This window comes from Athene noctua, chromosome 24 (assembly GCF_965140245.1).
Source record: "Athene noctua chromosome 24, bAthNoc1.hap1.1, whole genome shotgun sequence".
Classification (NCBI taxonomy): Eukaryota; Metazoa; Chordata; class Aves; order Strigiformes; family Strigidae; genus Athene; species Athene noctua.
The window spans coordinates 4823619-4846221 of record NC_134060.1 but is presented as its reverse complement, the minus strand read 5'-3'; the positions used below and the strand labels follow the sequence as shown (position 1 = coordinate 4846221).

General features: G+C 65.6%; 1 protein-coding gene across 7 annotated transcripts in view; it reads left to right on the top strand.

Moving 5' to 3' along the window:
* Nucleotides 1-22368, top strand: part of AHDC1 (AT-hook DNA binding motif containing 1) — a 53683-nt gene extending 31315 nt beyond the window's left edge. For 6 of the 7 annotated variants that reach the window (XM_074925931.1, XM_074925937.1, XM_074925936.1 and 3 more), the window contains 5 exons: nucleotides 12587-12749; nucleotides 13829-13869; nucleotides 14280-19361; nucleotides 19473-20129; nucleotides 21349-22368. In XM_074925931.1, coding sequence (XP_074782032.1) covers nucleotides 12587-12749; nucleotides 13829-13869; nucleotides 14280-19318 — 5243 coding nt within the window. In that variant the 3' untranslated portion in view covers nucleotides 19319-19361; nucleotides 19473-20129; nucleotides 21349-22368. Of the gene's footprint in view, nucleotides 1-12586; nucleotides 12750-13603; nucleotides 13720-13828; nucleotides 13870-14279; nucleotides 19362-19472; nucleotides 20130-21348 lie in introns of all 7 variants that reach the window. The other variant, XM_074925934.1, reaches the window with a different exon arrangement.
* The last annotated feature ends 235 nt before the right edge of the window (nucleotides 22369-22603 follow it).

The window sequence follows — 22603 nt, the reverse complement described above, 5'->3', positions numbered from 1 at the left end:
TCCCTCTGCAATGTGGTTTCCCCCCAAGCCCCTCCTCAGCGCCAGCACTCGGCCTGTCAGGGCCTTTTGGGGAAACTGAGGCACCGCGGTGCATGGGCAGGGGGCCAACAGGGCTGCGTCCAGCCCCGAGGGGCGTGGAGTGCCGAGCCATGAGCACAGCAAGAGAAGGACTTGTGCTCCCTCGGTGTCCCCCAAAACACAGCGATCTTGGGGTGACTGAACCCCCAGAGCACGGAGAGGACGAGCAGCTGGCGCATCCCTAAAACAGGCCATGAAAGGAGGGAAACTGAGGCACAGGCACCTGCCAGACAGGCAGAGCACCTCCTCACCCAGCTCCCAGGTGGGTGCTCCTCTTGCTGAGGCCTCACAGCCACCCCTGGGCTGTACCCGTGGGTGAGGAGCAGCGAGATGGGTGCTGGAGTGGGCAGGGTGCATCCTGCCCCCCCCTCACCGTGCCGGTCAGTCGCCCCCCCGCCCCCGGCAGCGCTGCAGACATCAGGCTCCACACCAGCATGGCCGCGGGGACGGCTGAGAGGGAAGCCACAAAAATGATTTAAGGGGCTGGCGGGATTGATTTATTAAGAACAATTAAAAGCGCTAAATACGCTTAGCTCAGCCAGACGCCGAGCGAGGGAGCCTGGGGGGAAGAGACCTGTCTGCTGTATCCGGAGGGCGAGGCTGGCAGCGGGGGGGGGACCTGCGGCATTTCATGGGGGGACAGGGTGGCACGGGGCTGGGGCAGCCAGGGAAGGAGAGGGGTGCTGGGGCTTGTTTGAAAGGTGATGTAATGGGGTGCAGGGCCCTGTGGCCAGGTCTGCACCCTGGGGTGGTTTTACACCTGGGTGTGGGTTTGCACCCAGGAGTGGATTTGTGCCCAGGGGTGAGCTTGTACCAGGGGTAAATTTGCACCCAGGGGTGGGTTTGCATCCAAGAGTGGGTTTGCACCTGGTGATGGATTTGCATCCAGGGCTGAATTTGCACCCAGGGATGTGTTTGCACCCCAGCTGGAGGATGTACGGTGGGATGCTGGGGGACAGGAGGTCCCCAGGCAGTGCTGAAATTGGGGAGCTTCTTAGGGCCGGTGCCAGCTGCAGGATGCCCCAGTATGACCAATAAGCCATACCGCGCAGGGTGGTGATGCCGCACGGTCTGGCAGTGCTACCCTGGGAGCTCTGCAAGGCCCCAGCAGCCGGCTCGGGGCTGGTGCTCACCGAGCGCTGGCGTCGTGCTGGCCTGGGGGGGTTCAGCAAGGGAGGAGGTGAGAGCCACGGGACTCCCCACCCGTGGGCACGCATGAGCCCAACTGCCTGCGTGGGTCCGAGGAGCTCATGGAGCACAAATCCAGGAGTGTTGCGACATCCTCAAACCCGCGTCCCGCTCAGGAAATCCCGAACGAAAGTCCTTGGAGGCTGGGAGAGTCCCTGGCCTTGCACAAACCTGCCCAGCCCCGGCTCCTCCCCGGGCACCAGCGGTGGCTGCGGTGGGGGGGGAGAACAGGAGAGCTGCACCCACTGTGGCTCTCCTGGGGTCCCCAGTGCTGTCACCCGGTGGGGTGGCCTTTGCCCGGGGGTGGCATTTTGCTGTTCCCACCCTGCTGCTGGGATGCTGTGGGTGGGGGCAGCGGGCTGTGCCCTGCGTCCTCCCAGTCCCCGTGCCTGTCTGCAGTGGGAGCACTGGTTTTGTACCCACTGTCCAGTGCAGGATCCGGCCCCTCCCCTGGGCTCAGTGGCCTGGCTGGGCAGTGGGGCAGCAGTTGGGGACCTGGGTGATGCTTGGGGACATGGGGATGGGGAGCCATGCTGCCTTCCTCCCCTCACCCCCACCCTCCTCCACATCCCAGTGCTATCAAGGGGGTCAGGTTTTGGGGGTCAGGTTCAGTTCCCCCATGCAGAGCTGCTGCCACCTCCCCCAGTCACCCCCCCCTTGGGGCAGGATGTGCCCACGTCCCCATCACCACATGGGTCCCCTGTGAGCCCCGGTGGGCACCTCCTGCCTCGCCCAGGAGGCATCTGCTCACCAAAACCCACAGTACTGGGCAGGGGGGCCCTGCCCTGACCCCCCCGGAGCAGAGCTCTGGCAGGCGGTGGGAACCAGGAGGTGCTGGGAAAGGTGCTGAATGGGAACAAAAGGTCTGCGGGGTGGCTGGCAGGGGCGAGTGGAGCCGGAGGCTTTCTGCTGACCCTGCTCCGGCTGCCCCGGCCCCGGCCTCCCCCCGCCGCCCCCACCCGCTCCTGCCGACGTCAGCGCTTCCCGGCAGCGCTCCCAGGTAGAGGAGCTGGCTGGGAGGTGGAAAAGCCATTTCTGCCTTTGCCCTGGCGCTTATGCCTCCGCCAGCCATGGCAAAAGCCTTCTGGGGCAGGGTGGGTGCTCGTGCCTCGTCCCCGAGTGTCACCACGGGGCCACACACCCTTTCCCTGTGGGGATGGGGCTGTGGCGAGGTGTGGAGTGTGGGACGGGTTGGGTGGTGGCCACGGTGCGGGTGCTGTGTCCCCCTCTCCATGCACCTTGCTGGGTGTGCCCGTGGGGACAGTGGCTGGGGATGGAGGTGGCCGGGGATGGAGGTGGCCCTGCCCCAGTGGCCTTGGCACAGCCAGCGTTTGCCTCCCTGTTTCTGCTTGGCCAAGTGCTGTCACATCCGCAGGCAGTGGGGGCAAAGCCAGAGCCCGTGGGACAAGGAGAGAAGCTGCCCAGGATCACCCCGCTGGCCGTGGTCACCAACTGGGACACATTGGAGTCCCAGTAGCCACACTGGAGGAATCTGGGTGTGGAGGCTGTGAGGTGACTTGCCCAGGGCCATGCAAGCAGGTCGGTGGCAGAGGTGGGACTGGCCCAGGGTGCTCAGCAGCGGGTCCCTGGGTACCCCTGGCCTCGGCAGCACGCCCGCCACCGGCTGCCCAAGGGTTAACGAGAGTTTGCTGCTCCTGCAGACAATTAGTGACATCTTTGCTGACAACACCACACTGAGCCGTTTGCTGCCTCCCCAGCAGCACCAGCCTGGCCGCCCCCGCGCCCCGCACGGCCCCCGCACCGCCGCCTGCCTTCACCGCCACGGCCCCGCCGGCCAGCCCGCCACCTCGCCCCGGTGGCTTTTCGGCAGCGGCGGCACAATTGCAATCCCGAGCGGAGGAGCCGGCTCCCCTCGCTGCCCTCTGACCCGCTGTTGCTGTGGAAACTGCATCCCACGTAGGATTATGGAGCCTGAATCTGCAGGCTGCAAACTCCCCTCAAAATTCAGATGGCCACTGGGCCATCCCCCCAAACCCACCAGCCCCCTCCTGCCCGCAGTGCCCACGGCGGTGCTGCCCACGGGGTGCCTGCCTGTGCCTGCCTGTGCCTGCTGTCCCCGCCAGGGTGGAGGCAGGGTGCTGGAGGAGGTGGCAGCAGCACTCCTGGGGTCCCCTGGTTTGCACCCACAGGTTGGTGCCACTGCCAAAGGTGCTGCGGTGTCACCACGAGGCTGTCGGTGACCCCTGGCAACTCTGCTCCCCCGTGCCGTCACCTGAGCATCGTCTCCCCCTGTGTGCCCCCCATGTGCATCCCGGAGGGGTGGGGAGAGGTGTGAGGTGCCAGCAGGACCCCGGGGAGGTGGGTCCCACCGCAAGGGACCGTCCCCAACCCGCGTACCCATGGGCACCCAACACCTCTGGGGCAGCAGCAGGAGCTGGGCACCCACCAGAGCCCCCCACGTCCCCAGGGACAGGCAGCGTGTGGGTCCCCCAGGCCTGGGTGCCCGCGCTGGGGGAAGGGGTGGGCGCGGGGAAAACGGAGCCTGTTTGGGGAGCTCTGTGGGCTGGGTTTGTGTCTCAGCATCTCTCCCTGCCACCCGGGGAGGTAGGAGCTGAATTAATCGCGATCAATTAGTGCTGCTTGCAGTCCCCGGCTTCCTCCCTGCACCAGCTTTGTGCCGTCGCACCCGGCAAGGGGGGCCCCGATGTCCCCAGCAGCACCCGGGTGCCGCTGGGGACCGCAGCCCCTCCAGCCCCCCACAGTGGAGATGGGGGACAAGCAGGGTGTTCCCCCATCCCGCGCGGGCACACACAGCCGGAGCAAACATCCACGCCATAAAATTTGGCAGGGGAGACGGTGCGGGGATGGGGAGGGGACGCATGAACCCCTCGAAGCCTCTCGGCCAGGGCTGGAGTGAGCTGATGAGGGGTCCCAGGCGAGTGGCCGGATCCTGCAGTATACTGCAGCAAATGCCCTGCAATCTGCATCCGAATGAATCCCACCTTCCTTCCCCCGCAACGTGCTGCCCTGGGCTACAGCTAATCTATTGTGCGCTGGGCTGCAGCCAGCACAAGCTGCAATACAGTAAATCCTTCTGCAGTATCCTGCAAGGGGACCGAGCCCAGCCGCAGCCACTCGCCGCCTGCCAGACAAAGCCGGGGGGCCCATGCGGGGACGGGGCGCAGGGGACAGGGACACGGGAGGGTGGCAGGCACCCCTGGCTTCATGCCGGCAAAGCTGCGAGGATGTAACCCCCTGACCAGGGTGGGAAGTTCCCCACGGGGGGGATTTCGGCAGCGCTGTGCCCTGTGGATCCCCCACCTTGCCCCCCGAATCTCTGCTGCAGGTCAGGGAGATGCTCCATCCTCTGAGCGTGGAGTTGTCCCTAAACCCTGTCCGCACCATGGTCCCCCCCTGCCCCGGGGCCTGGTGCCACACAGGGGTTTGCATCCCCACCCTCTCCCCATGCGTGGTGCAACCTCCCTCGTGCCTCAGTTTCCCCACCGGTGCAGGGCCCACCAAGCACCTCACCCCCCTCCCGCAAGCGGCCTCCAGCACACGTGAGGCCCGCTGCCCTTTGCCAAGCGATTTTGCTTGGATACTGTTATTATCGTTATTATTACTATTATTATTATTATTATTATTGGGATGTTGGTGGGGCTCTGCGGCTCTGCCGGACCCGTCTTTGGAGAGCGAGGCATCCTTCAAAGGGAAGGCGCTCTGTCACCGCCCCACAGCAGCTGCGTTCTCCTCAATTAGAAGAGGTAATGAAGCAATTTATGGGCATCTACAAAGTGATGTGTGAGTGACAGGCTGTGTACGATCCGCGCCGGGGCTCTGCCGGCAAGTTGTGTTCTTCCAATTTTAATGGAAAGCTCCCCGGCGAAGAGGGGGGGGAGAAAAAAAATAGGCGCATCTATAGGTGCGTGTGTTCTGAGGCTCATGCGTGGCTGGATCAGTGATGCTGGTGGGTGGTGAGTGGGTGCAGGGAGAGCTGGGTGCCCTGATCCCCCAGCCCTGGGGAGCTCGGCCCCCGGGACGCGCCGTGCCGCAGCCTGGCCCAGCCGCGGCTGTAACCGGAGCCGGGAGGGCAGCTGGGTGGGAGCGGAGCGGGGGGCTGGGGCAGCGCAGGACACCCGGGTCCTCTGGAAGAGTTGGCTGCAGCTCCCTCTTTCCATCCACACCCCGGGCACTGCCTGCCCTGCTCCCTGCCTCAGTTTCCCCACACACATACCCATGCCCCCGCTGCACAGCGCTGCCAGACCCCAGGTGCTTTCCCTGCGCTCGCACCTCCAGCTTTTTGGGGGCCAGCACGGCCTCTGGAAGGGGAAGGGTGAATTGTGGTTTGGGGTCACCCGCTCTGATCAGGGCAAAACGCAGTGTGCGCCCTGGCACAAGCTGTTGGTGGCCTCCTGCTTCTCCCACTGCCAGGGGGTGGGCTGGGGGGCCGCGGTGCCAGCCTGGGTGTACTGGGGAGCTATGAGGGGTCCCTGCAAGGCAGGAGTCCCTGGGTGCTGCCTGGGGTGCGAGGGTGCCGGGCCACAGCGGTGCTTGGCGGGGTGCGGGGTGTTGCACCCCTGAGTGGGTGGGATCCTGCATGTGCACCTCCATGTGCTGGCACAGCTCTGTGTGTGTACTTGTGTGCGTGTACCCATGTGCGTGTACCCGTGTGCACCCGCATGTGCCCCCACCTGGGTGCATGCCAGTGTCCAGGCATGTTCTGTACCTGTGGGTGCACCTGCAGTGGTGTAGGTGTGCATGTACCTGTACCCGTGCTGGTCTGCATGGGTGCACACACGTGTGCACAATCCTGCCCCTGTGGGTGCACCCACGTGTGCACAATCCTGCCCGCTGTGCACGTACCTGTGCACACCCCTGCGTGTGCACAGCTGCCTCGCGCACGTGCTGCCCCGTGCACACACACGCCTGCGCCTCTGTCTGTTGGTGGGTGCATCCCCTCCGTGCCCACCTGTGTGGGGGGTGCCAGGCTGCCGGCGTGCGGGGGGATGATGCCACAAAGTGGGGGGCTGCCCTGCACCCCTGCCCCGGCACGCCAGCACTGGCATCGTCCCCAGCGGCTCCCACACCCCAGCTCGGCCCCAGCCGGCCCTACACCACACCGCATCTCCCAGGAAACAGGATCTGCAGCCAGGAGTTTCCGCTCAACTCGTGTGTGCCTCCCACAAAAAAAGAAAAAAAAAGAAAAAAAAAGAAAAAAAAAGAAAAAAAAAGAAAAAAAAAAAAACCAACCAACCCACCCTGACACCAGCCTGGCCGTTAATCCTGCCCGGCCCATTCTGCTTTTCTTGTCTAGCCAGTTTCTAAAATTGGCCAAGGGAGGCAACTGCTGCTCTTCCCCCCCCAGACCCCCCCCCCCTTTCCGCCCCGATCCCCACCTGGCCGCCGCGGCGCGGTGTCGGCCCCGAAGGGGTGCAGCGGCGATGCCCTGAGCACCTGGACCCGCCATTCCCTGCGGCGGGGCTGCCAGCGAGGGGGGCGGCGGTGCCCGCCGTGGTGGGGCAGTTGGGGTTTGTGGAGGTGCTGGGTGGCCCGGGACCCCGGCGGGCACACGGTCAGCACCCCCGCATCCCGGCGGGCGCCCCTTTGCCGCCCTGGGCAGCCCCCCAGCTCCAGCGCCGGGGGAGCACGGCTGTGCCGGGCGAGCCTTCGGCATGGGCACGCGTCCATCTGGCGCCTTCCAAATGTTACTGGCCTCGCAGGATCCCGGCCCTGCTCGGCGTTAACCCGCAGCGCACCGCGGCCTCGCAGCCAGCTGGGGATGGGGGGCGAGGAACTGAGCGTGGCCTCTGTGCCCCCAACGGGGGGCCCTCAGCAGGGTGTCGGGGGGCTGCGGAGCCACCCTGGGCTGTGGGAAGGGGACGGGCCCCCTCTCTCCACACCAGGGTGGCCACGGGTGTTACATGACCCGGCGTGGCCGCCACTGGGCAGGGACACACCGGAGCTGTGACTCATGCTGTGGCTATAACAGGGAGCCTGGAGAGGGGGGGCTGCGGCCGTCTGCGCAGCCTCAGGCCTGCTGGGGGGAGGGTTAGGGGGGCCCCCAGGGCATGCTCACCACGCTGGGGCGAAGCGCCCCATGATACCGCCAGGAACAGCCATCGCACGGAGGCGTGCGGGCAAAAATAGCCGGCACCCCGAGGAGCCCTTGGCACCCCGACCTGGCACCCCGAGGGATGGGTGCTGGGGGGTCTGTGTGTGTTCCCCCCCCAGCAGGGAGGGGGCAGAGGAGGGGGCCAGGCCGGCTGCTCGCCTCCCGCGCCGGCTCGACGGGGCGGGGGAACAAAGCTGGCACCGAGGAAAGCAGCTAAATTTAGCCCATTTCCCTGCTAGCTCTGAACTGCGGCTCTGGGCTCCAGCCGGCCGAGGTGCCACCGTTTCTGCAGTCCATCTGTCGAGCGGTTTCACCGCCCCACCTCCCCCGGCCCCCCCCCGGCCCCACCGCCGCCTCCTGCGCCCCCCCAGCCAGGGAGGGGGGTCAAGATCCCTCTGGGGTCAAGGGATTGGGGTGGGAAAGGGGCTGAGTCCGCGTTGGATGATGCTGCTGGGGCTGGGGGCACCTGGACGTGGAGGGGAGCGTGACTCCCGCACCCATGGGCACGCAGGGCTGTGGTGGAGGGCGAGAGGAGCCATGCATGGGGAAGTGGTTTCTTGCAGGGGGAGATGGTTGCGGGGGATAATGGGCATTGCGGGGGAGATGGTTGTCGTAGGGGAAGTGGGTCTTGCAGGGGAAGATGATCCCTGCAGGATGGATGGCTCCTGCCGGGGACATGGTCAGTCGGGGGAGGTGGTTGTTGCAGGGGAGATGGTTTCTTGTGGGGGAGATGGTCCTTGCAGGGGAGATGGTTCTTGCAGAGAAGATGGTTCCTGCGAGACAGATGGTTTATTGTGGGGGAGATGGTCCTTGCAGAGGACATGGCCATTGCAGGGGAGATGGTTCTTACAGGGCAGATGGTTTCTTGTGGGGGAGATGGTTGTTGCAGGGGAGATGGTCCCTGCGGGGGAGATGGTTTCTTGCAATGCTGGGAATAGGGGCTTGACCACGCACCCCCATCCCTGCCCCCCCTTGAGGGCACCGTGACCTGTTACGGCGCTGAGGGCTGAACCCATCCAGGGTCCCACCAGCTTGGGGACCACCAGGCCTAGAAGGTGCCACCAGCCCCTGGTGACAGCAGCAGACCTGGGACCAGGCCCAAGAGAAGAGCTGTGTCCCCCCGCCCAGCATCGTCCCCAGCAGTGTGGGGACATCTGTGTCCCCGGGGTCCCTGCTGCTTTGGCAATGTTTCCCGCCTCACCTTGCCACAGCACCGGGTGTCTGGAGGATGCTGAGGCTTGCAGGCACACCCTGCTTATAGTCCAGTGGTCCCAGAGCCTCCTCCACAGTGCCAGGGGGGTTGCCTGAGCCTGTCCTGGGGACATGGCACCCCGGGGTGCTGGCAGAAGGTGGCTCCCAGCCCCAGCTCTCCCCTGGGGCCACGTCTCCCAGGTGTGTTTGTCCCAGGCACCGCCGGCACCTCCCGCAGTGGCACCGCATCCCAGCACTGCGCTGGGGGGATGTGTTCCCCCATCATCTCCCTGCTTGGGGGGACCCCGAAAAACCTCTGCCCTGGTAACTGATGGCCCTGTGAAGAGAACCAGTGGCCAAACGGCTCGGCTGGACCCGTTACCTAAGATGAAACCCAGGCGCCATCTGCTCCGTCTCCTAATTACAAGCGCGACAGAGAAGGCAGGGCGGGAGCGGGGTGACAACCGAGGGAGGGGTCAGGGCTGCCTGCAAGCACCCTGCACCCCTGCCTGCAAGCACCCTGTGTCCCAGCACCCATCTGTACCCACCCTCTAGACCCCCAGCTCTTGCCCTGCTCCCAACCCGTGCGCTGGTGGCATCGCAGGACGGTGAGTCCCCGAGGCGGGTGGGTGCCCTGGGAGGGTTTCTAGGTGGGATCTCAAAGCACCCCGGATGCTGAAGGGTGCCCCCATTCTGGAGGAGGGCAGAGCAGTGGCAGGAGGGTGCCTGATGCATGGGGTGCAGGCAGGGTGACAAGGTGTGGGGAGGAACAGGAGGGAGCAGGACATGCATGCTTTGGGGTGGGGCTGTGATGCTGAATTGAGGGGTGGACACAGAGATTGGGGTGGCGGGGGCGAAGATGGGGGGGGGTGTCGTCCTGCCTGCCCGACCCCCCGCATGGCTGCGGGAGGAGGTGGCTGGCTGGGGAACACGGAAACCCTCGGAAAGCGCCTGCCAGGAAGCTGTCACTGGAGGGGATTTTCCACTGGTGTCAGCAGGCACAGGACAGGCTCTGGGGGGGACTCACGGGGCAGCGGGGGGGGGGGGGCGGGGGGGTGTGAGCAAGCAGAGGGGGTGCGGGAGCATGTGAGGGGCAGGGCACAGAGGGGACAGCACCCCCCGTGTGTGTGTGTGTGTGTGTGTGTAAGGGAGCTGCACCTCCGGGGTACCCCCAGATGTGCATGTGCAAGGGAGGAAAACCTCCGCCCCGCCCCGGCTGTGTGAGTGTGAGTGTGCAAGGGAGAGGCACTGGCCACAGTCCCAGGCTTGTGCAAGTGCAGACACAAGGAGTGGGACACCCCGTGATGCCACATCATGTGCGTGTGCAAGGGGAAAGGTGAGGGGGGAGCACCTCTGCGGTGCCCCAGATGTGTCTGCGCACACGCACGGGACAGCTGTGCACGCAGTGCACGGTGACGGGGCTGTCCAGACACCCCCACCACACCCCCGTGGGGCTATTTAGGGCCACCCTGACCCTTCCCAGCACCCCGCAGTGCCCAGGGACTCAGGAGGCGGTGGGGTGATGGGGAGGACCCCCCGTCCCCGGCGCTGCCGCCGCGGGCAGCTCGGCACGGTGCCCTGGCGGGGTGGGAGGCGTCGGGCCGGCGTGTCCCCATCTGTGTGGCGGCTGGGTCCCCGCCGCCTGCCTGTCTCCCGGTGGCATCTCCGGCCCCACCCTGACGTCTGGGTGGCCTCAGAGCCGGGCACCAAACCACGGCCGTGGCTTGTGAGGCCATCCCTCTGCTGCAAGCTGCCGCCACGCCGGTGCCAAGCGAGTGCTTCAGTGCTCCCCCCCAACCCCAAGCCAGCGCTGGGGGTCAGGGCCAGGCGCCAGCAGCCTCAGGAGACCTTGGGGGGGTGGGGGGGGTCTGCAGCCCCCCTGCACCCTCACAGTGCCACCTCTCCCACCCCACAGCACCCCTGCCACCCAAGCGGGACCCCCCCAGAAGCCTGTCTGGGAAGGGGAGGGGGGGGCCATGCCACTTGCCGCCAACCTCCGTCAAGCCTGAAACCGTTAAACTAATTAAAGCTTTGCAGCAGCAGGATTAAGCCCGGGCAGGGGAGGTGGCGAGCCCAGGTAGTCGATTAGTTCACCAGGCGAGGATATTGGATTTCTGCGAGGCGAGTCAGCAGTCTTCGGGGGCTGTTATCTTTGCAGGGCTGCGGGGTCAGGAGGTGGGAAGCGGAGGTGACTGCAATCTCGCCCGCTTCCCCCCCCCCTCCATCACCCCACCCCCCCCCCTCCACCGGCCCCGCCGCAGCACCCGGCCTCGCCGCCTCTCCCCCGCCCGCGGCGCCCATCTATCTCTCCTTCTTGTTTCGTTCCCTCCATCCCTTCTCGCTTGTGTGGTCTCGGCTGGTGTTTTGTAACCAGTGAGGAGGAAAAAAAAAAAAAAAAAAAATTAAAAAAATGGGGGGGAAAAAAAAAAAGAGAAGAAGGAAAAAGGCCCTACCCCTGGCGAGCAAGCCAGGAATGGCGAAGTCCGGAGAGCCCTAATGCGAAACATGTGGCGGCTGCCTGGGGCTGAGCAGGGAGGTGAAAGTGAGCGCGGCGGCGCGGCGAGCATCCCGGCGTCCCCCCCGCCGCCCCCTCCCCACCGCCCGGGCTGCCGGCCTGCGCCCCCCACCGCGGCTGGGGGGCAGTGTGAGGGTGGGGGGTGCTGCCCGTGTCCGTGGTGTGTGTGTGGGGGGTTTGTGCAGGTGGTCCCTGCTGTGGGGCGCAGCTGGGTGGTGGGGGTTCAGCCGGGGTGCTGGTACCGTGTGGGGAGTGTCCCCTCGCTTTGTCACCGGACACGTGGCCCTGCTGGGGATGAGGGGGGGGGTCTGACACCAGCCAAGGTGGGGTATGAGCAGTTTGGACGGGCAGGGGAGACGTGACTAGTGCCTCCAGCACCCGTGGGCGCGCACCGCTGGGTGCCACGCACCCCACTGGGGATCCCACGAGCATCCCGCAGGATTTACCGAGCCATCCACAGCTCCGTGCGCTGCGGGGGGGAGACACCGGCGCAGAGACTGGGGAGGGGGGGGTGGGGGGGGGAGAACCGCGCCCCGCGACGCCCCGGTCCTCCCCGTCGAGCCGTGCGCAGCGTGTGCGGCAGGGACCGGCTCCCAGCGGCTGTTCTGGAAAACCTCCCGTTTGCTTCCTTCCTGCCTTGCCTCCCCTCCAACAGCTCTCCGGGCACATTAGCAGCTTCATCAGAGACTAGACCGGTCTTTCTAGCACATATTTTCCTGCTCCACATTGCCCTTGGCGTAACTCTACACCGCGCGCGGCGTTTGCCGGAGAGGTGCCCGCATCTCCCCAGTGCCAACGCTGCGCCCAAAGGCTGGCGGGGGAGATGGGGAGCGAGCGGGGCGGCGGGAGGGGGGATGCGGATGGACTGACAGGTTTGAATTCTCTTTCCCTGCCTTGTTGATAAGTTGTCACGCTAATCCAGACACCAGGAAGAGCCTGGATCACGCCGAGCGGCTGCGTTAGTGTGTGTGTGTGTGTGTGTGTGTGTGCGTGTGTGTGTCTGCGGGTGTGTGCTGGGGGAGGGAGCCAACAGGCAGGGATTCACACGAGGCTCTGGCTCTGGGAGGGGGAAAGAGGTGGACACGCTGGCACAGGGGGGACTGCGATGGGTTTGGGGGGCTCCACTGCGCACCCCTGTGCTGGCTGGGCAGCTGCCTTGGGTGCCCCCGGCACACCGGTGTGACGCAAAGGAGCAAAGGCCCCCTGCGTGCACACACGTGTGCGACACGGACACGCGCAGGCGTTGGCGATGCACATGTGTGCCCGCAGCCTGGCAGGGAGATCTCCTGCCTCGGAGGGGGAGGAAAGGGGTGTCCCACCCTAAAATGCCACCCTGTGCCCCAGACATCCTGTGATGGGCCCCATCCTGAGGGGCGGAGGGGACAGCGGGTGTCCCCGTGGGCTTCGGAGGGGGTGGCCCAGCGCGTGCCCAGCCCTGCGGGCACCCACACCCAACCCCGGGGCAGGGGGTTGCTCCTTGGGGAGGGGTCCCTGGGGACTGACGCAGCTGGGGGGGGTCTCTGTGCTTCTTCCTGGAGCAGATGGGAGCTCGGTCGCCTGCCAGCCCGTCGCACTGGAGAACGGTGCCAGCCCGCCAGCCGAGTGGTTCCCCTGTGCCCAGGGCTCCGGCCCGCGCCAGCCCGGCAGCGACGGCGACGGCAGGAGCTTCAAAGTGAACCTGCACTGCAAACACCCCCGGCCCAGGTACCCCGGGGGGGCCCTCGCCCCGGGAACGGGGAGCGGGGGCTGCACCGGGGGGGGGGTGGAGGGGTGGGGAGGGGGAGTGGGGGGACAACAAATCTGCTCTGCCCATCCCTGCCTTGGCGGGAGCAGGGGGGGGGGAGGCTGCAAAGCGTCCCTGGGGATGGAGGGGGGGGGGGGGGGGCGCTCTGCAGCTTTGCAAAAAGATCGGCTGGGGTGGGGGTGGGCAAAGAGGGGTGCCTACAGCCCCCCCTCCCCGCCGTGGGGTGCAGGGTGGGCTGTGCAGTGGGTGCGTGGGCCCCTTGCCCGGTGCTGGGCACCCCTACCCACCCGTGGGTGCCTGTGCAATACCCCCCCCCAACCCCTCCGAGAGACCTCGCTTGTGCCCCCATTGCCAGCGAGGGGAAACTGAGGCAGCCGCGACGCGGGGGGGGCCCGGGGGCTGCTGGCACCAGGCGGTGTCACCTCGGGTGGGGGCAGCAGCTGTGCGTGGGGTGTCCACGGGGCGGGGAGGAGGAAGCGGGGGGGGGGGGGGGTGTGGTGTGGAACACGCTGAGCCACCTCCGCGGGCAAAGCACATACATCATCCCCCCCAGTCCCCGCCTCGCCCGGTGTGTCCGGCGGCCGGGCCGGGGCGGGGGGGGGCGGCGGGGGCCGGGCTGGGGCGGCGGGAGCGCGGCTCGCCGGGGACACCTAGTGGCAACGCGACCGTAGGGCCCCCCCCCCCGCCACCTCCCCCCGGGGGCCCCCCCCAAATCCCTACCGCCCCCCGTCCCCCGGCCCCGTGGAGGGGTTAGTGGTGGTGGTTGGGGAAAGGGGGGGGGGGAGGGGGTAAATCTGTCCCCTCTGTCCCCCAGATCGGAGGCAGCCTCCCCCCCCTTTCCCCGTCCCCACCCCGCTCGCAGCCCCGACGCCAGGGTGATGGGCAGGCGCTGCCCCCTCGGCTGTGGGAGCTCGGGAGGATCGGCCCCCGGTATGTCCCTTGTAGGGACTGGTGCTGTGGAGAAGCCGTGGGGGCGCGGTGGGCACCCAGGTTGTCCCCCCCCGCTCGGGGCTAACCCTCCGCACCCCTTCCTTTGCAGAGAGCTCAAGTGCAATAGCAGGAGCAGCAGCAAAGCTGAGGGTAAGTCCCAGCCCTGGCCCCGCGATGCCCCCGGACTCCCCAGACCTGCCCCACGGCGGGGACGGGGCAGCCTGGAGCCCCACAGCCACAGCCACCCTGCTTCCCCTCGGAGGTGCCAGCAGGGGCTGGCATGGGTGGTCCTGCTGTGGGGAGGGGGTCCAGCCCCCCCCCGAGCAGGGGAAGGGGGCCAGACCCCGTTTCCCCACCACTGCGGTGGGCAAAGGGGTGGCAGGGGCACGTTCTCGCGGTGCCAGCCGAGTCCTCGCCCGTGACAGGGCAGGGACGAACCGGGGGACGAACGTGGGGACCCCCCCTCTCCAAGGGTGGCGGGGATGGAGCAAGGCACCGCCGGCTGCTTTCGGCCGGCGGTGCCCTCGGAGCCTCACCGTGCCCCTCTCTGCCCCACGCAGGTCCCGGTCTCACCTTCCCTGACCCCCATGTCAGCAACTGCTCGGCCAAGCGGCACGCGGGGGAGGAGGAGGTCAGGATGCGCGTGAAGCCCCCGGGCCCAGTGGTAACGACCAGCGTTGTACGTGGCTCGCCTGACTACGTCCGAGAGCCCAAGTTCTACCCACCGGGGCACCCGGCACAGCGGCCCCCGGCCTGCCCGGCAGAAAAGGCCTTATCCTGCAGCGTGCTGAGCTTCCCCGAAGGCTCGTGCCCCACACTCGGCCGGGAGCACCAGGCAGGCTCGCTGCTGCACGGCGACCCGGCTGACCGGTGCCAGAGCGTGCACGGGGGCACCAAGGCGGCAGAGGACTTGCTGGGCTGTGCCGGCGAGCCCCGGATCCTGGGGGGCAGCGCGGAGGAAGCAGCCGCCCGTGATCGGGCGCCTAAAACCTTCCCCAACGCGACGCTGGCCTCGGGCCGCTGCAACGTCGACAGCATCCTCGCCTTGCTCCGCAGCAAGTGCGGCAACGGGCACATCAACCTCCACCCCGTGGTGCAGCTCATCGACATCATGAAGGATCTCAACCGCCTCTCCGAGGACCTCAAGAGCAGCGGGGTGCACCTGGACTGCGGCAGCCTCCGCGGCGGCAGCGGCGGTAGCCACGAGGACAACCGCCTCCTGCCCGCCGACCGTGACCTCCAATACAGCTTCTTCTCCTCGCCCTCCCTGGCCAACAGCATCCGCAGCCCCGAGGAACGGGGGGTGCTCTGCAAAACCGAGCCGCCACGGCATCCCCGGCCCCCAGCTCGCGATGGAGAAGCTGACGGTGGCGGGGGGAGTGCCCCGCAGCCCCCCGGCCACAGCGGGAGTGTTGGGGGGGCCTCCAAAGCACCGGCGGAGGAAGCCGGTTGCTCGCAGCCTGATGCCAGCGATTACTCCGACCTGGCCGAGGCGGACATCCTGAACGAACTGGCCTCCCTGGCGTGCCCGGGGACGCAGCTGCTGGAGTCCCAGGCGATGGAGCCGCAGCCCCAGTTGCTGCCAGCCCAAGAGCTGGACTCCCAGTCCCGGCTGCTGGATTCCCAGTCCCTCGAGTCGCAACCCCAGCTGCTCGATTCGCAAAGTCTGGAGCCGCTGCCAGAATCTCTGGAGCTGCAAAACCTGGAGCCGTTGGGCTTGCAGTCGCTGGAGCCGCTCTCTGAGTCGCTGGAGCTGCAGTCGCTGGAGCCCCTGTCTGAGTCGCTGGAGCTGCAGTCACTGGAGCCACTGGCGGAGCCGCTGGGGCTGCAGACGCTGGAGCCGCTGCCCGGGGCCCTGGAGCCGCCGCTGCTGGACGCGCGGGCCCCGCTGCTGCCCGCCGAGCCCTCGCTGCTGGAGCCGCAGCCGCTGGGGCCCGTGTCGGAGCTGCTGGAGGCGCAGCCGGGTGCCGGGGACCCTCTGCGGCCCCATGGGCTGCAACCCCGGCTGGGGGGATGTCCCCTGGGTGGGGTAGTGAAGCGGGGTCCCTGCGGGGGCCGGGGGGCCGGGCGGTGCGGCGAGGACCACCGCAAGTATGCCCTGCGCCGGACAGACAAGCCAAAGATGCTGTGCCGCCGGAGGAGGGCAGGGCGAGGGCGCCGGGCGGATATCACCCCCGAGAGCCGCGTCTTGTCCCCCCTCGCCCTGCCCACCGAGGTGCCCCCCGGACCCGAGGAGCCCGGCGCCCCACTGCTGGTCCCCCCACCGCCGCCCCCCACCACCCTGGACTCCGATGAGGTGCCCAAGGCCCCCGCGACAGGGAAGAAAAGTAAGTGCCGGGGGGTGAGGAAGATGGTGGTGAAGATGGCCAAGATCCCTGTGTCCCTGGGGAGGAGGAACAAGACCACCTACAAGGTGTCATCGCTCAGCAGCAACCTGAACCTGGAGGGCAAGGAGCTGGCGGCCAGCAGCTCCATGGAGCCCACGCCGCTGCTCAAGATGAAGAACAACGGGCGCAACGTGGTGGTGGTCTTCCCCCCCGGCGAGATGCCCATCATTTTGAAGCGCAAGCGGGGCAGGCCTCCCAAGAACCTGCTGCTGGGCCAAGCCAAGCCCAAGGAGCCCGCCCCGGAGGTGAAGAAGAGGAGGAGGAGGAAGCAGAAGCTGGCCTCGCCCCAGCCCTCCTACATCGCCGACACCAATGACAGCAAGGCCGACTACTCGGATGTACTGGCCAAGCTGGCCTTCCTCAACCGGCAGAGCCAGTGCTCGGGGCGCTGCTCGCCTCCCCGCTGCTGGACCCCCAGCGAGCCCGAGTCCATCCACCAAGCCCCCGACACCCAGAGCATCTCCCACTTCTTGCACCGTGTCCAGGGCTTCCGCCGGCGTGGAGGCAAGGCGGGGGGCTTCGGCGGGCGTGGGGGGGGCCACGCTGCCCGTGCGGCCCGTTGCTCTTTCAGTGATTTCTTTGAGGGCATCGGGAAGAAGAAGAAAACCCCCGCCGCCCTCCACACTGACACCGTGCACCCACGCAAGCGGGGCCGGCCAGAGCCCGACCCCGTGGGCAAACCCAAGCGCAAGCGACGGGCCCGCAAGAACGGGGCACTCTTCCCTGAGCCCAACCCCGGGCAGAGCTTTGGTGATGGCCCTGCCGAGTGGGCTGGGGGAGAAAAGGGCAGCCCCTGGGCCCCCCACCACGGTCACCCCGGCGGCCAGGCTGGCCGCAATGGCGGCTACCAAGGGGCCGAGGCGAGACCCTTCCATGCCGCGGGGCTGGAGTCAGGCTCCTCTGGCCGGGCCGGCTTCTATGCCGGGAGCGCGCCATCCTCGCAGACGGAGGCCGGCCCGGAGAGGCACAGCCTCTTCACCGGCTATTTCCGTTCCTTGCTGGACTCGGATGATTCCTCCGACCTGCTGGACTTCGCCCTCTCAGCCTCCCGCTCCGAGTCCCGCAAGTCAGCGGCCACCTACACGGCTCCTCCAGCCACCTTGTCGGGCCAGCGGGGCCTGGCTGCTTACCCAGCCCGGGGTGGCAAGGTGGCAGCGGCAACCCCCGGCGCCGAGGCTGCCTTCCACGCGGCGATGCAGGGCCGACCAGCCTTCCCACCCGGCCGTGCCGCCGCCGCCGCTGCCGGCTACGGGGTTGCCCAAGGGTCATCAGAGTGTCGGGGGGCCGAGGCTTTTCCCAAGCTGGCGCCACCCTCAGCCGTCTCCCGGTCGCCCACGGCTCACCCGGCAGCAAGCGGCACCCCCGGCTACTCCCCGTACGGCAGCTACGGCGCTGGGCAGAGTGTGGCACCCGCCAGCGTCTTCCCGCCAGGGAAGCAGTACCCGTCGGCCCAGGACTGCCCCAACAGCAAGGACTGCAGCTTCGCCTACGGCAGCGGCAGCAGCCTCCCGTCCTCCCCCAGCAGCGCCCACAGCGCCGGTTACGCGCCGCAGACGGCCGGTCCCAGCCTGCCGCTGGGCAAAGCCGCCTTCTTCAACAGCGCCGAGCAAGGGGGGCAGTTCTCCAGCGCCGCGCACACCCCGCTGCGCTGTGACAGCCGGGCCAGCACCGTCTCACCCGGCGGTTACATGGTGCCCAAGGGTTCGGCCTCCTTTCAGCCCTCACCCGAAAATTGCCGGCAGTTCCCCAGCGCCGCGCCGTGGGCTTTCCGGCAAGGCTACGGTGGGTTGGACTGGAGCTCGGAGGCCTTCAGCCAACTCTACAACCCGGGCTTCGAGTGCCACCTCAACGAGCCCAACGTCATCCTGGACATCTCCAACTACACCCCGCAGAAAGCCAAGCAGCAGACGGTCTCGGAGACATTCTCCGAATCCTCCTCTGACAGCACCCAGTTCAACCAGCCGGCCGGCTACCGGCGTGCCAACAGCGAGGCCTCTTCCAGCGAGGGCCAGTCCAGCCTCTCCAGCCTGGAGAAGCTGATGATGGACTGGAACGAGGCGTCCTCTGCCCCAGGCTACAACTGGAACCAGAGCGTCCTCTTCCAGAGCAACTCCAAGCCCGGTCGGGGCCGACGGAAGAAGGTGGACATGTTTGACACCTCCCACCTGAACTTCTCCTCCTCTTCCTCCTCCTCCTCTGTGTACCCCTCCAAGAGGAGCACGGGACCCCGGCAGCCCCGGGGGTCCCGGGGGGCTTGTGCCTCTAAGAAGGAGAGGGGGACGGGCAAGACCAAGTTCCCCACCAAGTCGCAGGCGGTCAACCCCCTCTTCCAGGAGAGCACGGACCTGGGCTTGGACTACTACAGCGGGGACAGCAGCATGTCCCCCCTGCCCTCCCAGTCCCGGGGCTTTGGGGTGGGCGAGCGGGACCCCTGTGACTACGCCGGCCCTTACTCCATGAACCCCTCCACCCCCTCGGACGGGACCTTCGTCCAGGGTTTTCAGAGCGACTCCCCCGGTTTGGGGCAGCCGGATTTGGAGAGCAAGCACTTCCCTGCTCTCCCGCACCAGCTGGCAGCCCCCGGCCAGCAGACTGTCTTTGAGGCCGGCTTGCAGAAAGCCTTCTCGCCCAACTGCTCCCCGACCTTGGCCTTCAAGGAGGACCTACGGGCGGGCGACATCCGTAAGCTGCCCGCCTGCGACTCGCTCAAACACAGCATGCAGGGGGGGGCCCTGCCGCACGCCCCCCACCTGGCTTGCCGCGATCTCCCCATGCCTCAACCGCACTACGACTCCCCCAGTTGCAAAAACCCCCCGTACTGGTATTCCCCCAACGCCAGCACCCGTAGCCCCTCGTACGACGGCAAAGCGGGGGCCGGGATGCTGGTAGACTTCATGGGCAGGACGGACCCCCCGTGTCTGAACCCCCACTTGAGCAGCCCGAGTGGCACCCACCCCTCCAAGGGCGAGAAGGAGCCCTTGGAGATGTCCCGGGCTCACCACCGAGGACCCTACGCTTGTCCCTTGATCAATGACTTGAACATCTCCCCCGTACCGAGAGACTCAATGCTGCAGCTGCAGGACAACTACAGGTACCCCAGTTTTGCACCCCAAGGGCACCCCGTCATGGCCCCCACCCAGAAGAGCGGGTTTTTGGGACCCATGGTAGAGCAACAACACCCCGAGGACACTTTTACGGTCACCTCATTGTAGTGTCTGCTGACGTGCCAACCGGACAACGAGGTTTTGTTACAGGGTAGGTGGGGCAGCCCCTCGGGGCGAGGGTTGGGGGGTGGCGGGGGGAGACAGGGCATCCCCGGGCCCTTCTCATTGTGTCCCCCCTTTCCGTGTTGTGTTTCTCTTTCAGAGGTAATTTAGCCAGCACTTTTTTCTGGAACACTTTTCAAGTTCTGTATTTAACTGGGATTGGAACCGTTTGTTTGTTTTCTAAAAAAAAAAGAAAAAAAAAAAAAAGGAAAAAAAAGGAAAAAAAGGAAAAAAAAATTAAAAAATAAGTGGAACAAAAGAAAAAAAAAACCACAAAAAACGGACGAAGAGAGAAAAACCCCCGTTTTTTCCCCCCTCCGCACTCAAACCCGCTCCACCTGCCGACCGCCTGGCTCTGCTTTCCGGACTGCCGCCCCCCCCCTCCCACCCCGCAGGACAATCGGACAGACGGACGGACGGATGGACGGACAGACACAGACGGACGCTGGCCCCCGCCGAGCCCAGGGGCAGGGGCACAGGCAGGGAGGGCGAGCAGGCTGGGCAGGAGGCGGCCGTGGGGCCTGGGGGTCAGCAGCCGGGTGCCCCCTGCCTGCAGCCTGGCTGGGGGGGCGAGGGCAGCCCCCTCGGCCGCCCCCAACGGGGGGGTCTGTTTGGGGATTATTTTTTTTTTTTTTTGTCTTTTCCCTCCCCGTCCGCTCGCTTGCCGGGGGTGTTTTTCTTGCCGGATGGATGCCGAGGGGTGTTTGGGAGAGCTGACCCCCACCAGGCTCTGGCTCGGAGACGCCACCGTCACCCGGTAAGTGCCACCCAAGCCCTCTCGCTGCCCGATGCCCGTCCCCTGGGAGGGTGGTGTGGGGCTGGGAGGGGGGGCAGCAGGGGTACGCTGGGTGCTCCGAGCTTTCTGGTGGGGTTTCTAACTCAAATGCAGCCGGTGAGGTTCACCCACTGGGTGCCTTCACCCCCTTTTGGGCTGCAAGCACTTGCCCCGGGTGTTGTCCCACAGCCAAGCAAAAAACTGGGGACCCCGTTTGCCCCAGGGTCTGTGGGTGGCTGGAGCCTGGGGTGTGGGGTGCCAGAGCCCAGGGTGGGGGGGGGTGCTGGGTGCTGGACCCCAAGGTGGTGGGGTGCTGGGTGCTGGACCTCAAGTGTGCCAGAGCTGGGGGAGTGTGGGGTGCCCCAGACCCCTGGGTATGTGGGTGCCAGACTCTTGGGTGCATGGGTGCTGGATGGGTGGGCAGGACCCCAAACCCCTGGGTACATGGGTGCCAGACCCCCGAGTGTGTGGGTGCTGGATGGGGGGGTGAGCAGGACCCCAAACTCCAGGGTACGTGGGTGAGAGATGGGGGGTGAGCAGGACCCTGGACCTGTGGGTATGTGGGTGCCAGACCCCTGGGTACATGGGTGCCAAATGGGTGGGCAGGACCCCAAACTCCTGGGTACATGGGTGCCAGATCCCCCAGTGCATGGGTGCTGAATGGGGGGTGAGCAGAACCCCAAATCCCTGGGTATGTGGGTGCCAGGTGGGGGGTGAGCAGGACCCCAGAACTCCCGGGTATGTGGGTGCCAGCTCCCTGGGTACTTGGGTGCTGAATGGGGCGTGAGCAGGACCCCAAAACTCCTGGGTATGTGGGTGCCAGACCTCTGGGTGTGTGGGTGCTAGATGGGTGGGCAAGATCCCAGACTCCTGGGTATATGGGTGCCAGATTGGGGGTGAGCAGGACCCCAAAACTCCTGGGTACATGGGTGCCAGACCCCTGGGTATGTGGGTGCCAGACCCTGGGGTGCGTGGGTGCTGGATGGGGGGTGAGCAGGACCCTGGACGCTGGGGTGCATCTCCATCGTCCGACCACAGGAGCCGGGGCACGGAGGGCTCCCTGCCACCTGGTTGCCACAAGCCACATCGAGTGGGTGCCCCGATGCAGAGCTGAGCCCCAACCTCGCTCCCAGCACCCCCAGCCGGGGCGAGGGGCTGCGGAGGGGGGACGCTCACCCCTCTCTCACCTCTCCCCCCTCAGCCTGCCCGCCAGCCACAGCACCCTCGGCCTCGCGCCCCCCACCCGTCCTGGAGCAGAGAGGAGAGGAGGGGGCCGCTGCCGGCGGGGTACCCCGGCCCCGTCACCCCCCGCTTCGCCCGCCGGCCCCCGCCTCGGCCGTGGCGCCGGCGCCGCGTTCTCTCTCCTCCCGGCCAGAAGCAGAGGGACTCTTTAATTTTTATTTTTTATTTTATTAATTTTCATTTTCTGCACAAAACCAGCAATTGTAAATACTTTTGAAGAAAAGAAGTAAAAAAAAAAAAAAAGTTTAAGGAAAAAAAAAATTTTAAAAAGCTGAAAATTCACAAAAAAAAAAAAAAGAAAAGAGAGCCACGCACCGGAGGGAGAATCAAAAAGTGATGGAGAACAGAGATCTAAAGCGACCGAGAGGTGAATATGCAGGAGAGAAGAGCAAAAACCCACCAGTATGCACTGAGAAAAATTTATTTACAGATCGATCGACAAAAAAAAAAGAAAAGAAAAAAAAAAGTAACAATAACCTATTTATTGTATATAATGTTTTATTATAAATCGTGTCTTGTATATTGCATTCTGTACATCTGCTGTGGTTTTGTGGTGTGCAACTTCCGCATGGGTTCCTTGGGTTTCCGTTGCCTTTTTTTAATGACGATGACGATGATTTGAGTTTTATTTTTATTATTATTAAGAAGAACGAGGCGGGTTTTTTTTGGCAGTACACACCCAAAGATCCAAATTTGTATAAAAAAAGGAGTTTAAAAAAAAAATTAAAAAAAAGAAAAAAACCAACAAAAACAAAAAAGAAAGATAAATCAATCACACACCCTCTTGGTGGGGAGGGGGAAACGGGCGGGGGCCGGGGCGCGGGCTGGGGCAAAGGGGGGGCCACCAGCTTTCTCGTGGCCCCCCGGTGTGGTGGCAGTGATGAGCTCAGGGTGTGGGTGCGTGCGTGGGTGCCAGGGGGGGGCTTTGGGCTCCTCTCCTTCCCCCCCAGTCCCCTGTGTGTCCCCCCCTCCCAGGGTTTGGCAACTTCTGTACAGCTTTGTGGATTGTGAAAAAAAAAAAAAAAAAAAAAAGCCAACAAAAAGAAGAAGAAAAAAACACCCTGAAATGAAAAAAAAAAAAAAGGAAAAAAAAAAAATTTAAAAAAAGGGAAAATAACCCCCCACCTGGACAAAATAGCCCCCCCTTCCCCACCCCTCCTGTGCTGCCCCTCCCCAGCTGACCTGCACAGTGCTTGTGCTGCCCTGGCCGGAGC